General features: G+C 42.5%; 1 protein-coding gene across 1 annotated transcript in view; it reads right to left on the minus strand.

Annotated features, from left to right (window-relative positions):
* Positions 1 to 18071, minus strand: part of STARD9 (StAR related lipid transfer domain containing 9) — a 152577-nt gene that overhangs the window by 79510 nt on the left and 54996 nt on the right. Inside the window, 4 exon segments of the mRNA XM_021097164.1 lie at positions 5641 to 5753; positions 7431 to 7492; positions 7581 to 7613; positions 9267 to 9383. Coding sequence (XP_020952823.1) covers positions 5641 to 5753; positions 7431 to 7492; positions 7581 to 7613; positions 9267 to 9383 — 325 coding nt within the window.

Below are 18071 nucleotides of genomic sequence, written 5' to 3' on the forward strand. Positions count from 1 at the left end.
TGAGGAGGGGCCAATATGCGTGGCAGGTCAGCAACAGTGGGCTGAGCAGAGCATTCCCACTCAGGGAGCCAGACAGGGCATGGAAGCCCAGGGAAGGTGAGCAGACTGCCAGTGTGTAGGGCCATGAGAGGGCACAGCCCAAACAAGGTGAGAAAGGCGGACCCACAGAGAGTAAACAGGGCTTCTATGTCAGGGTGAGGAAGTGGCCCAGCAAAGGGAAACTGAGACCAAGAGCGGTATGAAAAGGACCTGCATAGTGCGGTGGGGGGGACAGGCAGCCTGCTTGGAGCACTGGACTGCAGGCATGGCAGGGCTTCCTGTAGCAAGGGGAATGACCCAGCACAGGATGTCATCCACATAAGAGACAGGACAGCAATGACAAGGAGACTAATTACACATGGGGCAGGGGAGGAATCAAAGAAGCATTTCCACTGTTAGAGAAAGGAATATCAAAGGGAGAAATGCAGAATGAACCCTGCTGTGTTGGACTGCATCTCCAGGTTTTGGTGTGAACATATGTTACCTAGCTCTGTCCACTCAGAGGGACTAGGAGTTGCAACATCTGAAAAGCAATGAGTATAACTAGCACCTAGATCTTGGCTTCCAAATATTACTCTCTGATAAAAAGGAGCAGGGCTCCCGGGAGAAATGGCTGATTCCAAGACTGACCCTGGGAAAGCAGATAAGCCTGGAACATGTCATGTCAGAAAGTAAGTACTCAAAGAATGACAGCAATATGCTAAAATGTCACAGAAGTGAACAAGAAGAGGATTCCGTTGGCTAAATCTGGGATAACTGGAGCATGAAAATAAAAAACAATAGTAACAGAAGGTGACTCATTTAATATAAGAAATCATGAATCTCTGCCAGCATAAACAAGTTAATAAATAAACTGAAAGTTAGGTGAGTATTGGACACATACATGGTTCCAAGGTACCACCCCCACAAAATACTTGTTGATGACAAAATGAAAATAGTAATTTCAGAGTGAAGAAGATATCACCTTAAATGAAGAAATTAAAAATCATGAGTAATGGGAGTTCCTGTCGTGGCTCAGCGGTAACAAACCTGACTAGTATCCATGAGGACTCCAGTTCAATCCCTGGCCTTGCTCAGCGGGTTAAGGATCCGGCATTGCTATGAGCTGTTGTGTAGGTCACAGATGCAGCTTGGATCCCACATCGTTGCTGAGGCTGTGGTGTAGGTGGGCAGCTGCAGCACCAATTGGACCCCTAGCCTGGGAACTTCCCTATGCCAAGGATGTGGCCCTAAAAAGTGGAAAAAAAAAAAATCATGAGTAATGGGACAAATCAAAAGTGTGCACCACTTGATGATGTCAAGTTCATGAAAGTCAAGAGAGAACAAGGAATCTTCCAGATGCAGAACACCAGAGAGACATCCCAACCAAAGGCAACTCTTAACTCTCAGACAATTACTGGGACAATTAGTGAAACTTAAAAGGGCTCTAAGATCAGAGGGTAGTTATGTGTCAAAGTTAACTTCCTGATTTGGATGGTTGTGTTGAACCTAGACAGGAGAACATTCTTGTTTGAAAGAAAAACACCATAAAATCATCAAGGGTCATCAGGTGGGCAATTTATTCTCAAATTGTTTAAGACAAAAAAAAGTTCTTTATACTATGAGCCAGGGATTGAACCTGCATCCTAGCACTACAGAGACACTGTTAATCCTATTGCACCACAATGGGAACTCATGTGCTTGCAACTTTTTCAAAAGTTTGATTTGTTTCAAAATTACAAAATTTTAAAGACTCATAAAACTAACATAAAAAGAGAATTCCCTTAATCTGCTAAGGAAGTGCTTTTCCAAGTTACTGCACAGACTGGGGCCAGTTCTCAAAACTGCTACTGATGTGTGATAAGCTAGGTACAGAAAATGAGAGTGTTAGAAACTTCTACAAAAATATGATGGAGTAGTTTTATATCTTTTGAATCTAATAAAGAAGAATTGTGTCATAACTAAGATATCTTTTTCTCTTTTTTTCTAGTAATTCATCTTTATTTTATCAAAGTATTGGTTTGCCATGGACTGAAATTAAAAAAAAAAAACAAAAACTAGTTCTTTGGAGTTCTCTTGGGGAGCAGAAGGTTAAAGATCTGACACTGTCACTGCAGCGGCCTAGGTTACTGCTGTGGCATGCATTCAGTCCCTGGACTGGGAACTTCTACATGCCATGGATGTGGCAAACTCCCTCCCCCACAAAAAAACCCCCACAAAAACAAATAAACAAAACTAGTCCTTTCCAACAGTTTGAAAAGTGCATGATAAAAAGTATCTAATAACAACAAATGCTATTGCAAACATCATGGTAAAATGCTGAAGCCTTCCCTTGGGAACAAGACTAAAGACTTATTAAAGACTGTTAATGCTCTTGGAGTTCCCATCGTAGCTCAGGGAAAATGAATCTGACTAGTATCCATGAGGACACAGGTTTGATCCCTGGCCTTGCTCAGTGGGTTAAGGATCCAGTGTTGCTATAAGCTGCAGTACAGGTCACAGAAGCGGCTTGGATTTGGCATTGCTATGGCTGAGGCGTAGGCAGGTGGCTAAAGCTCCGATTCAACCCCTAGCCTGGGAACCTCCATATGGCGCAGGTGTGGCCCTAAAAAAAAGAGGACCCCCCCAAAAAAAAAAGACTGTAAAAATAACACCCTTATTTAATATGGCACTAGTGGTCCTAGTCAGTGAGAAAGGCAAGGGGAAAAAAGTATAAGAATTAAAAAACAAAATACTCCTGTTATTTGCAAACTAAGTACAAAAATAATACAAAATAATTTTTTTCAGAGTCCCAACTACCCATCTCCAATACCTCCTGCTCTATACCCAACCCTATATGTTAAGATAAAGGCCAAAGCAAAAATATAACAACCGTCTGTCTCACTTAGATAGAACTTTAGACCCTGTAACCACTGGGCTCTCATGTTTGCTTTGGGCAGGGCTCTGTTCATTTCATACTTCAATAATCTGTCATCTAATTAATAAACTTTTTCATGGAAAGTAAGAGGCTATCCCTTTTCTTGGATTTAGGTAGCTATCAAGTTCCAGCTCACAGTTCTGAATTGGAACTACAAGTTCTTTAAAGTCCTTATATCTTCATATTTCCCATGGTACCCTGAATAGTATAGGTATCCAGCAGGTACTCAATAAATTCCTGTAGAATTGGTTTCAAAGCAGAAATGCTTTTTTGCTTTGGAGTCATATTCACAGAATGTAAGAGCCCAAAGATAGGGAAGGAAGGAAGGAAAGAAGGAGGGAGGGAGGAGGAAAGAAGGAAAGGTAGACAGACAGGCAGATAATATAAATGAATAAAGCAAGCAAGCATTTTAAAAAATAAAAATAACAAGTTTGCTGAAGTTCCCATTGTGACTCAGTAGGTTTCAAGCCCGACTAGGATCTATGAGGAGTCAGGTTCAATTTCTGGCCTTCCTCAGTGGGTTACGGATTTGGCATTGCCGTGAGCTGTGGTGTAAGTTGAAGATGTGGCTTGGATCCTGCGTTGCTGTGGCATAGGCTGGCAGCCGCAGCTCTGATGTGACCCCTAGCCTGGGAACTCCCAAATGCCACAGGTGAGGTGCTAAAAATTAAAAAAAAAAAAAAAGTTTGCTGCAATGCCATCAGAGGGTAGTAAATGAATAACACAGTTAAGTTAATGTGACCATTCAGGGTCTTGGGTTCTACGGCTAGTTCTATCCTATTTGAGCTCATGGTTCATCTCTAAGAAACAGGAGAAATGTAATGATTTGCAAAGGTTCAGACCAACTTTAAGAAGCATGTAACCCAAAGGATCTAAGAGACTTTTTTTTTTGATGATTTCTAATTGTTTCCTACCAACCCTCCCCCCTTGCCACAAGGGTTCACTTCATGAAGGCATCTAAAAGGGCCCTGAGATTTTAACCTGATCCTGTCACTGACCCTGGGCATGTATCCCAGGCTGTATGACCTTGCATGAATTCTCTGGATTTCAGGTACTGTGACAATCAAAAAACCATGATCTGGAGTTCCCGTCGTGGCACAGTGGTTAACGAATCCGACTAGGAACCATGAGGTTGCAGGTTCGATCCCTGGCCTTGCTCAGTGGGTTAACAATCCGGCGTTGCTGTGAGCTGTGGTGTAGGTTGCAGACGCGGCTCGGATCCCGCGTTGCTGTGGCTCTGGCGTAGGCCGGGGGCTACAGCTCCGATTAGACCCCTAGGAACCTCCATATGCCGCGAGAGCAGCCTAAGAAATGGCAAAAAAAAAAGACAAAAAAAACAAAAAAACAAAAAAAACACCTATGATCATAGGTCCCCATCCCACCCCACCCCCACCATGTACAGGATCTGTTCCATTCTTCTCTTCTAGTCCTACACGAGGTTCCCAGTTCCAACCCTGCTCCAACTAGCTGTTCGACTTTGGGGACATCCCTTAACTTCTTCCGGACTTCATTTTCTCTTCTGTGCAGTGAGGACATAAGGACTATGTCTGAGGTTTCCTCTAGTTACTCCCCCAGGCCAGACACTAAAACATAAAAATATATTAAGGTAAAAATAATTAAAGAGATGAGAAATTATGGCACTACTGCATCAACTCATGGTCTGCTTTCAGAGTATTGCTTTACACAAAAATGTGTATCCAGAGTTTTACAGAGGAAACGCCAACTGGCTCCCAGCAAAGTAAGCGGTATTTTTGTCATTTCCAGGCAGCCAATTATGATGGAACTTTTGGGGAAAGACATAGGTAGCAGAATCGGTGCTTGGCAAACTACTGAGTCATCCATTAGCACTCTGATCTGATTAGCTAATCAGAGACCAACTCTTGATATTTCATAGCCCTCTCATGGTCAGAATTTAAATAGCATATGGTCAAGGGGATCAGAGCGTAAAATCTGCAGGTGGCCCAAAAGAGTAAAAGCTTCCCCTCATGAAAGAACCCAAGAGTTTCTACTGAATAGCAACACCCAGCCTAATGGAACAAGACAGATGGTACCAACAACCAAACATCAGTGATTGATGAGGAAGCAGTGCAGACCCTGCGCCACATTTGATATCTCCCCATTTCCCTGACTATTGGCAGCAATGGAAAGACACCCCAAAAAGGAGCCTGGCGGACCTGGGAATTAGTTTGGCCCTGCTAGATCTGATACCACAGACACAACCCTATTTCATGCCACTTTCCCCCTCATTCACCAAGCTTTAGACACACTGGCCTCCTTGGAAACCACCAGGCCCTTCCTTCAGGGTTCTAGCCATGCAGCTGCTTGTATCCGAAACACAGTTCCCCTTGCTACACACCTGTCCTCACACAATGGGCTCCTCCTCCTTTCGAAGATTTCCCTGACCACCCCAAGCAGATGGGTCACCTACACCACTCAGTGTTCTTTCCTGTCACTGTATCTATTTATTTTTTTTATTAGCCTTTATCACAACTGTAATTAGTGCTTGTTTTCTGATTCATCCCTATAGTGAGAGTTTAAGCTTGCTTGGGAGGGCAGGACTGTCTTTTCTATCTATTAGTACAATTCAGCACCTAGCATTGCAGCTGGAACATAGTTACGTATTCATTAGCATTCGGCGAGTGAATCTGTGACCATGAGGACAGCTTCCCAGGCTTCAGTTTGGTCTCAGACCTCCAGTGGCTCACCTTGTACATAGGGTCCCATCTCTGGGTGCTCCCTGACCCGAAGGGTATAGGACTTTTTTTGATCAGACTGCTTCAGCAGGTCCCGCACTCGTTCATTATAGATTTCCAGGAAGCTAGAGACATGTAGAAAGAGGCATATAATTAGATTTGGAAAAAAAGGTGGGGAAAACACTAAGCCAAGAATCACAAGGTCCTAGTTCTTTTTCTAGTTCTAACTCTGACACCCTGAGACCTTGGTCACGCCAGGTCCTTGAGTCTGTTTCAGAATTTGTGGCCAAAAAAAAAAAGTAAAATAATGTTTACAATGATTTCTTTTTTTTTTTTTTTTTTGCTTTTTAGGGCCACACTGGAGGCATATGTAAGTTTCCAGACTATGGATAGAATCAGAGCTATAGCTGCTGGACTACACCACAGCCACAGCAACACGAGATCTGAGCCACATCTGTGACCTAAACCACAGTTCATGGCAATGCTGGATCCTCAACCCACTGATCAAGACCAGGGATCAAACCTGCATCCTCATGGATAATGGTCAGATTTGTTTCTGCTGCACCACAATGGAAACTCCCAACAATGATTTAATTTTTAAAAAGGACATTTATTCTTTTTAGGGTAATGAAAATGTTATGGAATTAGATAGTAATGATGGTTGAACAACCTTGTAAAAAAAAAAAAATCACCGAACTATATACTTTAAAAGTATGAACTACATGGTTTGTGAATTATGTGAATTACATACACCTCATGTTTTTTATTTTATTTTGCTTATTTATTTATTTTTTGCTTTTTAGGGCCACACCCGTGGCATATGGAGGTTCCCAGGCTAGGGGTTGAATCAGAGCTACAGCTGCCGGCCTACACCACAGCCACAGCAACATGGGATCCAAGCCATGTCTGCAACCTACACCATAGCTCACTGCAACATCAGATCCTTAAGCCACTCAGCAAGGTCAGTCAAAACTGCAACCTCATGGTTACTTGTCGGATTCATTTCATAATTCTAGTCGGATTCAATTCATTTCATTCATTCATAAAGGGAACCCCTTGTGTTTTTTTATTTTTATTTATTTACTTATTTTTTTGCTTTTTTAGGGCCCAAGCTATGGCATATGGAAGTTCCCAGGCTAAGGGTCAAATCAGAGCTGCAGCTGCCGGCCTACACCACAGCCACAAAACATCAGATCCAAGCCTCATCTGTGACCTACACCACAGCTCACAGCAACAACAGATCCTTATGCCACTGAGCAAAGCCAGGAATTGAACCCACATCCTCATGGATACTAGCCGGGTTCGTTACCACTGAGCCACAACAGGAACTCCTACCTCATGTTTTTAAATAAGGATGTTGAATGTCAAAACAAAAAACATAGATAACAGTAAATTAGGGGCAACTGCTAACCTTCCACCAACATTTACAGTGCAGACTAATGAAAATGTCAGGTGGGTAAGGCAGCACTAGTCTGGGAACTAGAGTTTGGAAACTGCTGACCTGGAGAACAACCCAGAAGAGGCTTGAAGAGGGGGTCCCCAAAGATAACATGAAACTGTACAGAAAATGAAGAAAAGGAAACCAGCCAGCCAGTCCACAGCAAACACCAGCTTTTTAAGCCTGAGGCTAGGTACAAACTTTCCTGCAACCTAAAATCTAAGTATGTTTTCCATCTTGTACTACAAGATACTTCTGCTGTGGCTTCCTCTGGGTGATTTGAAAGCAGAGAGGACAGCAGAGCATGCTAGAATCTGGGGCTGAACTAGAAACACTTCAGACACTAGAGGCTGTCAGTTCTTACCTGACTTTTATTCTGCAGGAGGAAGGCAGCGGGGTGCAGTCATCCTCCCTGATGAAGAGACCCTGCACAAACCAGAGGTTGGGGTTTCACCGAAGGCAGTACACAAAGAAGACCTACTTTGAGAGGATCCGGTCAAAATAGAGTCTGTACCTCACATATCCGTGGTGTCAGTCCAACAGAGGCCTGGAGAACAGAAGAAAGGAAAGCATTACTCTTCACTCACTGTGAGGCTCTCCCCTGACCCCCAGGAACCACCACCCGCAGGGTGGGCTCCTTGCACCAACCTCTTCATTCCAGGCAGTTTTCCAGGCTATTTGAAAGATGCTATTTCCCAGTGCTTTTAGGAGCCTCTCCTGGGAGGAATGTACCACACGAGAGGCAGATCACCACCATAAGAAGGAAGAGAAGAGAAACTAGCAGACCCAGCTTCCTGCTTTCATGCCATAAAGGTTATAGCTTCTTGGATAAAGCCACTTGACTTCCATGGTCCCTCTCAGAACCCTATCTCCTTTGCCCCCCCCACCACACACACACAGCAGAACTAGAGTACATGGGTGTTCAAAATACACATTTAGGGAGTTTCCCGTCATGGCTCAGTGGAAACGAATCTGACTAGTATCCATGAGGATGCAGGTTCAATCCCTGGCCCCACTCAGTGGGTTAAAGATCCGGCATTGCCATGAGCTGTGGTGTAGCTGGCAACTCCGATTTGACCGCTGGCCTGGGAACCTCCATATGACTCAGGTGTGTCCCCCCCAACAAAAAAAGACAAAATTCACATTTAGAGAGAACAGTCTTCTCTATTCATCTTGAACCCAGTGCTAACCCACACCAAGGTTAAGGGCTTAACACCCCTGGTTGAGTGGGCATGTTCTTCTTTTACATAAAAAATCACACTAAACATGGATCTAGGAAGCAATGCGCTGGGCCCATGGTGGCAGGGATCATCTTTCAGGAGGAAGAGTGTCCTAAAGAAGGACGCTGTTTTATTGAGTGTGCTGTTATTTGTCATCTGCTCCACCAGTTCATCTCACCAGATACTTTTAAACCTAAAACAAATAGGTATTCTTAAGGAACTCTACCCACTAATTTTCCATGACAAAGGAAGATTCTCATAAGTCCTACACACTTCTGAGAGCTCCTATCTCAGGACCTGATTCACCTTCTTCTTTCTAACACTCGGAGCTAACACACACGATCCCATGTCCACACAGCCCTAGACAGTACCTAAGGCTCAGTCTCGGACTTATCTATACCAAAGGTGTTAAAAAGCTATAAGTGATAAACTTGGAAAAGATATGAGAAATTCAGAAGGTCTGATAAGGTCTGTTTCAAAGAGAGTAGTGAAATTCTAAGGTTCTTCAGGATATAATAAAGAGGGGCTAATTATTCAAAGTTTACCTTTCAATTAAAGTGCTGGAGTTCCCGTCGTGGCGCAGTGGTTAACGAATCCGCCTAGGAACCATGAGGTTGCGGGTTCGGTCCCTGCCCTTGCTCAGTGGGTTACCGATCCGGCGTTGCCGTGAGCTGTGGTGTAGGTTGCAGACGCGGATCGGATCCTGTGTTGCTGTGGCTCTGGCGTAGGCCGGTGGCTATAGCTCTGATTCGACCCCTAGCCTGGGAACCTCCATATGCCGCGGGAGCGGCCCAAGAAATAGCAAAAAGACAAAAAAAAAATAAAGTGCTGAGAAGCCTAGGAATAATACAGAATAGGACCCATTAAATCTTACTGAAGCTCACTGTGAAACACACATTCTCTCTCAGTGGTAAGGACCACACATGATTCAGGCTTGCTGTGGCTTTCGAAAGATACAGCATTCCCATCCCAGTACTCACTGGGGTGCCCAGCATGGTGTATGTCTTCCCAGAACCTGTCTGCCCATAGGCAAAAAGGCATATGTTGTAGCCTTTGGCAGCTCCAGATAGAACTTCAGTCCCCAAATCCTGGAACACCTGTAAGAACAAAAAGAGAAAGCAAGTCACTACGGTCCTTCCCAAAGCAGCTTTAAAAATTTTTTTAACCTAAAATATTACAAAATGTTTCAAACAGGAGTTCCCTGTTGGCCTAGCAGTTAAGGATCTTTTGTCGTTACTGCTGTGGCTCAGGTCACTGCTGTGGCACAGGTTTGATGCCTGGGCCAGGAATTTTTGTATGCCATGGGCGCAGTCAAAAAACAAACAAAAAAAATTTTAATGTTTCAAACATCCCTGACTATAAATTCCCCACCATTTTTATGAGAAACAATTCCATTTCAGAGAAAGACTGCTAAGGAAAATTCGTTCAGGTGGTCATTCATACAGATGCTCTTTAAAGTGCTTACTGTATTTTGGGCACAGTGCTAGACACTGAAGATACAAAACTAACATAGTCCCTAATCTTAAGACAAAGAGAGTCTGGGTGAAGGGCAAAGACATGCAAACAAATTCGTGAAGAAAGACCATGTACATTAATTCTTTTTCATTCCTATTACCAAAAAAAAAAAAGTTTAGGAATTCCCATCGTGGCTCAGCAGAAACAAATTTGACTATGCATGAGGATGCAGGTTCTTGCTCAGTGGGTTAAGGATCAGGCATTGCTATGAGCTGTGGTGTAGGTCACAGACGTGGCTCGGATCTGGCATTGGTGTGGCTGTGGTATGGGCTCTGATTCAATGCTTGGCCCAGGAACCTCCATATGCCTCGGGTGTGGCCCTAAAAAGACAAAAAAAAAAAAAAAGTTTAATATGGTTAACCAGATAAAACGACAATGAGATATTGCTGGGTAATATATCACACAAATTCAATGGTCTCATGACACCACATGAGGATCAGTTAAGACCAGAAGTTAGGGAGGAGTTTTCCCTCTGGGCTCCCTTTCTCTATGCTGCTTCCTCAGACTGACCTAACAGCTAGCTGGTTCTGCTAACATTCGTCTCTCTGGTGGTCAGCTTTAATGAATCAGAAACAGCAAGAGATCCTGGTGTGAAAACCTATACTTTGTGTAGTGTCTGAAAGTCCTGTTGGACTCTGTCAGGCAGACCCTGGGCTGAAGAAAAACAGCCTGGTTTATAGGAAAAGCAGTTTCCAGTTCACCCAGTCCTTGCAGAATGTCACATGGACATCTGCACACCATGGCTGGTATGGTGGACATTCATCCTTTGTATTGCTGCTGCCCAGCATCCAAATACTCTTCCTATTTGTGGGGGGGATCTCTGTTTCAATAAGTCTTGGTGGGAAGCAGGGCCCAACCCTCCCCAACAGAAACTAAAGAGGCCAGATAATTCTCTCCATCTCCTGGTGGTTAGAACACTAACACGTGAAATGAAAGCTGCCAATTAGATTCTCCCACTTGAATTCTGAAAGAATGACACAAAAACAAAAGAACAGTTGATAAATTCCCCATGTTGGCATCAAGAGTCTGACAGTACTGCATCGTGAGCACACAAATGGCCAGTGTGGTGCTCAAATCAGACTATTCTGTGACATGGCTTTGCCTGGCTTCCCTGTTACCTAGGGTCCCATGGTTTCCTGCCCATTTTTCCTCTTTCCCTTTAACTCCATGAACCACCTGATAATTGGAATGTGGTTCTTACAGTTCACAGCTGTGTGATCTTGAACACTGCTTAAACTTTGTAAGCATCAGATTTTTTAAGCTATATGCATATCATTTTGTATACATATCACAGGTTTGTTGTGAAGATTGAGGTAACACACGTAGGTAGGGACCACAGAGATGATGGCAGGCGTTGCTAACGTAAGGCTACACTATCCCATTCTGTTTTAGCAGCTGCAGTTATACTTCTTGGCCAGTGAAATATTTATGTTTTCTTTGCTTATTTTTTTTTAGTGCTAATATTCAGAGGGCCAAAAGCTCCCAGGGAGCAGTGAAAGATTTGGGCCTTGTACCATCGCCACCCAGTCCCCCAATCTCATTCCCAGCTCTGTACTTTCCCCTCTCCATTCATTCACTTTTACATTAGAAAGCTTAAATTCAGGCAGTGTTCACTTTGCCTCTTGTCATCTGTGGGTTAAATTTCCAGGGACCAAAAAAGGAGGGGTCATTTCTCTTCCTCAGGGCACTTGAGTTGGCTGCTATCCATTTCCTAGATGGAAGTGTTCCACAAAACTCAACATTTTTTTTTTCATTTCAGTTATTGTATTCATCAAATCTGGTTGTTCTTCATTATTTTCTGACTCTTAAAACTTCTTGTAACTTCTCGCTGTAAGCATACACTCTCTTCCAAGTTCTTGAATCATCTTTACCTTAGAGAAGTGGCCCTCTGTAAGGGATGTCTTATGTGTCCCAGCAGTGCACTCCCCTCTCATCACCCAAGGGCCAGGTACCAGCTGGTCCCAGGGTAGGTTCTGATCTGTGTTTGCAGACTCAGTTCTTCCGGCTGCAAGATCATAGTTGTCTTGCTTCTGGTATCTGCCCCCTGGTGGCTGGAGCTGGGCCTTGGCCTTTTGATGGGCAGGGCCATGTCAACGGGTGTATCAAGAGGTGGCTATGGGCCCAGGAAGTCTCTGGGTAGCCTGTCTTTTGATGGGTGGGACCGTGTTCCTGGCCTGTTAGTTGTTTGACCTGAGGCCCCCTAGTATTGGTGCCAAAAGGCTGTTGGGTGGGGCCAGGTCTTGGTGCTAATGACCCAAGCAAAATGTCTGCTTCCACCAAGAGTTCACAGATGAACACAACCTGATATGTCTACCACTGGCTTTTATCACTGCTGAGAGAGCCAAAGCTGCCTCCCGCCTCCCCAGGAGACCCTCCAAGACCAACAGGTGGGTCTGGCCCAGGCTCCTATGAAGTCACTACACTTGCCCTGGGTCCTAGTAAGTGTGAGATCTTGTATGCATCCTCCAAGAGTGGAGCCTCTGTTCCCCCAGTCCTGTGGAGCTCCTGCAATCAAGCCCTGCTGGCCTTCAAAGCCAAATACTCTAGTGGCTCCTCCTCCGGATGCTAGAGCCCTAGGTTGGGGAGACTGATGCGATGTTTAGAGCTTTTGCTCCTATAGGAGAACTTTGCAATATAATTATTCTCCAGTTTGTGAGTTGCTCACCCAGGTGGTAAGGGATTTGACAATATGGCGAGTGCTCCTTCTACTGTCTTGTGGTTTCTTCTTTATATTACTGGATGTAGAATATCTTTTTTGGTAGGTTTCAGTCTTTTTTTATCAATAGTTGTTCAGAAATTAGTTGCGATTTTGGTGTGTTTGTGAGAGGAGGTAAGCTCAAGGTCCTTCTACTCCACCACCTTATAGCATTTTCCATGTTGGCTTAAAAAGACTTAAACACAGATCTTTGCATGGCTGCCTCTTCGTCATTCATGTTCCAACTTAAAAGGTCCTCAACCTTTCTTAATAGTGTCCCAGCAGGAAGTGGAAACAGGTGCAGACAGACCAAGGCCACATCTAGTGTATATGGTATTTCCTCCCACAGCTCACATATAGCAAGGCAGGGTGAGCTCAGTGGGTTGTGACGAAAGAAAACAGAATATTACTTTTCAATGTCTTTATCTGAATTCAAATAATCACCTTGAATTTCTATGAAAAACATCTTTAAGCATACCATTTTCACTCAACATTAACAGATCTGAACAGGCAAAACCAGTAGGCTCCAAACCTGGAATTGTCATAAGCTGTTAAGATGCAGCTACCATTCTTCAAGAACTGTGAGGCTTAGCTCATCATAAATTCTAAGAAAAAGCATAGCCCTAGATAGAGCACAATAGAGCCAGATGACACCATAGTCCACTCTCATTGTGATATTATAATGAAGCAGAAGGAAAGAGTTCTCTATAAATACCAAGAACAGTTTGAAAGCTAAAATAAATCACCAAAAGGCAATATAAAGCTAGAGGGTCCAGTTTAGGAAGAGAAATGGGTAATGTAACTTTTTTTGTGGAATATAAATAGAAGAAAGCATTCAATAGAGATTAATTTTATGTAATACAGTACTTCCGGTCTTTTTAAGTACTAGCTAAATAGGGGGCATCTCATTGGATGCTACTGTATTGAGACTCACAACACCTAAAGCCCAAAACAAAATCCATAGCAATAACCATTTCCTAAGGACAACAAAACCAGGAACCAGAATTTTTAAAAAAAATTATCAAAAAAATGAGAGGACAAGCCATAGACTGGAAGAAAATATTAGCAAAAGGCATATCTGATAAAGGACTGATACCCAAAATATACCCAAAAAAGTCTTAAAAGTCAATAAGAAAAATGAACAACCTGATTAAAACACACACAAAATATGAACAGATACCCTACCAAAGAATATACCAGATGGCATAAGAAAAGATGTTCAACATCATATGTCATCAGTGTTGCAAATTAAAACAAGGAGGTATCACCACACTCCTATTACAATGGCCAAAATCCAATCCACTGACAACACCAAAGGCTGACAAGCATGTGGAACAATAGGCGTGCTCATTCATTTCTGGTGGGAATGAAAAATGGTCCGGGCCAGTTTGGAATACATTTTGGCAGGGTTTTTTTATAAGACTAAACATATATATATATATATATATATATATATTTTTTTTTTTTTTGTCTTTTTGCCTTTTTTTCTAAGGCTGCTCCCGCGGCATATGGAGGTTCCCAGGCTAGGGGTCTAATCGGAGCTGCAGCCACCAGCCTACTCCAGAGCCACAGCAACGCGGGATCTGAGCCACGTCTGCAACTCTACACCACAGCTCACGGCAACACCGGATCGGCAACCCACTGAGCAAGGCCAGGGATTGAACCCACAACATAATGGTTTCTAGTTGGATTCGTTAGCCACTGCGCCACGACGGGAACTCCAAGACTAAACATATTTTTACCATAAAATGCAGCAATCACACTCCTTGCTATTTACCCAAAAGGCACTGAAACTTAAACCCACACAAAAATCTGCACACAGATGTGTACAGAAGCTTTATTCATAACTGCCAAAACTTGGAAGCAATCATGATACTCTTCACCACATCGACTAGATAAATAAATGGTGGTACCTCCGGACAATGGAATATTATTCATTGCCAAAAAGAAATGAGTTATCAAGCCATGAAAAACAGAGTAACCTTAAATGCACATTACTAAGTGAAAGAAGCCAATATGGACAGGCTACATACTGTATGATTACAACTCTATGACATTCTAGAAAAGGTAAAACTATGGAGATGGTAAAAAGATCAGCGGTTGACAGGGGTTGGGGAAGGGAAAGATGATAAGTGGAGTACAAAGGGCTTTTAGGGCAGTGCAATTACCCTATATCACACCATTATGGTGTACACATATCACTATACATTTGTCAAACTCACAAATGTACAAAACCAAGAATGAACCCTAAAGTAAACTATGGACATTGGATGATGTATCAGTCAATGGAGGTTTATCAATTGCAACGAATGTATCACTATAATGTGCGATGTTGATAGTCGGGGGACAGGATATATATGGGATTTTTCTGTACTTTGTGCTCAATTTTTCTGTAAACCGAAAACTGCTCTAACAAATACAGCCTATTTTTTAAGAAGAAGGTCAACAGGATAAATGAAGGAATGAATTTCCCCAATATCAGCAATATTATCAGATACACCTTTCTTAAAACCAGGGAGAATCAACCATGTGTCTGGAGATTTCATGATGACTGTTAAAGGTCCAAGAATAATGGTTGCCCTGTATTTCCCTAAAGAAATTTTTCATTGATAGATTATTTTCAGTTGCTTGCTTTTTGGTAGTTCTGTAGTTCTTTCTACTATATATTGTGTTCTCTCAGTCCCAAGTAGACTCATAACAAAAACACCTTTGGAGTTTCCTGTGGCTCAGCAGGTTAAGGATCTGGAGTTGTCACTGCAGCAGCTTGAGTGGCTGCTGTGGCGCAGGTTTGATCCCTAGCCCAGGAACTTCCACATGCTGCAGGTGTGGCCAAACAACAGCAACAACAACAACAAAAACAAATAAACCAAAAACCCCCCAAAAAACCATGACTTCAATTCAGGATGAGAAAGGGCTCAAAATGATGAAATGTTGATTTCAAATGCAGCTATCAGAAACTGTTCAATGAGTAAGAAATAAGAAGGACATTTCAAGGAGAGAAAAAAGCTAGTTTAAAAAATCTAAAAGTTGGAGTTCCCCCATGGCACAGTGGGTTAATGATCCTGCTTGTCTCTAGTGGTGTCAGTTCCATCCTCAGCACAGTGCAGTGGGTTAAGGATCTGACATTGCTACAATTGCAGCTCAGATTTGATCCCTGGCCTGGAAACTTCCAGATGCCACCAGTGTGGCCAAAAGGACAAAAAAAAAAAATCTAAAAAAAAATCTAAAAATTAACTGTATCTGTTAGCAGGAATCTTTAAACTGGAAAATAATTCCAGACAACTCTGGAAACTATTCAAACATGTGTTTTCACTAATGCTGTTAGTTACTTAGGAAAACCTCAAGTGACCCAGAGTTGTATTTACTTATATTTCTCATTGCACAGAGATGGTGAGGTATAGCTCATACTATTTGTGGATCTATTGACCTATCCTCTCTCCAAACTTGTGGTAGTACTACAGAAAAGTAGGGTTCTGGGTCTGTTATTTGAAGAGAGAGTATTCATGTGAAATATAACTTAATGGGGCCTGAAGGTGGAGGAAGGGCTCAGGATTTCTTTCCTCTAAACAGCTACAGTTACAGCTTAATGGTTAAGAACATAGGCTTTGCAACTTAATAGGTCCAAAACCTGGTTCTTAGGGCAAATAACCTTACCTCAGTGCCCTCACGTGTGAAAGGGAGGTTAAAAAGTACCTAAAACTCACAGTTTTTGAGAGAATTAACTGGCTTGATACATGTCAAATTTTTAGAACAGTTTTTTATTGTGCTGTCTTTTAAATTTTTAACCACACATTATTTTTTTCTATTTTTTGGTATATAGACTACTCAAAAGAGTTAATTTTCTCTCTGGTACTCCCATATACTCTAAAAGAACCACATACTTATTTAAGAAAATGACTATCTGAATACAGATACCATAGTTGTCCCAATTTCACCTAGATACATTTGTTTTGTTTTGTTTTGTTTTTTGTCTTTTTGTCTTTTCTAGGGCCACTCCCGAGGCATATGGAGTTTCCCAGGCTAGGGGTCGAATCGGAGCTGTAGCCACCGGCCTACACCACAGCCACTGCAATGCAGGATCTGAGCCACATCTTCGACCCACACCACAGCTCATGGCAACGCCGGATCCTTAACCCACTGAGCAAGGCCAGGGATCGAACCCGCAACCTCACGGTTCCCAGTCAGATTCATTAACCACTGAGCCACGACAGGAACTCCCACCCAGAAACATTTGAAAAATTTCTGCCATCCATCCTATTAAAAATTTACTTCAAAAAAAAAAGTCTTCACAAAGCATTTAAGTAGGAGTTCCCGTTGTGGCAGGGTGGAAAAAAATCCAACTAGGACCCATGAGGATGCAGGTTCGATTCCTGGCTTCACTCAGTGGGTTAAGGATCTGGTGTTGCCTTGAGTTGTGGTATAGGTCACAGATGCAGCTCAGATACCACACATTGCTGTGGCTGTGGTGTAGGCCAAGAGCTGTAGCTCCAATTTGACTCCTAGCCTGGGAACTTCCATATACCACAGGCATGGCACTAGATGAACCAAAAAAAAAAAAAAAGCCACTAAAGTAAAAACAATTTAAAGTTTCTTCATATCTTGTAGGTTTCTAGGGCCTACGGATCATTATTTCCCTCTTAAAATATGAAAATCATATACCTGATTGAGGTTATTTGGCCAATAAAATACATGTTCTTGACCCTTAATACTTTCCCACAAAAAGGCTTCATATAGTCCTCATTTTTTCCTTGGATTTTTAAAAAATTGAGGTATAAATAACACAATACTATATTAGTTTCAGGTATATAACATAATAATTCACTATTTCTGTATATTGGAAAATGATCACCAGAACAAGTCCAATTAACATTCATCACCATACATAATTACAAATTTTTTTCCTGCTATGATCTTTCATTATCCATTCTCTTAGCTCTTTCCAAATATGCATTACAGTATTATTAACAATAGTCACCATGCTGTACGCCATAGTCCCATAATTTACTCATTTTATAACTGGATATTTGTATCTTTTGACCCATACATTTCTATTATTTAAAAATGCTATTATAAACTAAGGTTTTCACACACAAAAAGATTCTTAACCAGTTTTATTAATTTACTTAAGAAATACTTAAGAAAATGGCCTTAAATTCTATTATATATATATATTTATTTTGCTTCTTAGGGCTGCAGCTGCAGCATATGGAGGTTCCCAGGCTAGGGGGTCAAACTGGAGCTACAGCTGCTGGCCAACACCACAGCCATAGCAACGCCAGATCCTTAACACCTGAGTGAAGCCAGGGATCAAACTTGCATGCTCATAGATCCGAGTTGGGTTCGTTAACCACTGAGCCACCACAGAAACTCCTTTTTTTTTAGGGCTGATCCTGTGGCAAATGGAAGTTCCCAGGCTAGGAGTCAAATTGGAGCTGCAGATGCTGGCCTATACCACAGCTACAGCAATGCCAGATCTGAGCCACTTCTGAGACCTACGCCACAGCTCATGGCAATGCAGGATCCTTAACCCACTGAGCGAGGCCACATCCTCATGGATACTAGTGGGGTTCATTAC

The sequence above is a fragment of the Sus scrofa genome, chromosome 1, assembly GCF_000003025.6.
Source record: "Sus scrofa isolate TJ Tabasco breed Duroc chromosome 1, Sscrofa11.1, whole genome shotgun sequence".
Taxonomy (NCBI): domain Eukaryota; kingdom Metazoa; phylum Chordata; class Mammalia; order Artiodactyla; family Suidae; genus Sus; species Sus scrofa.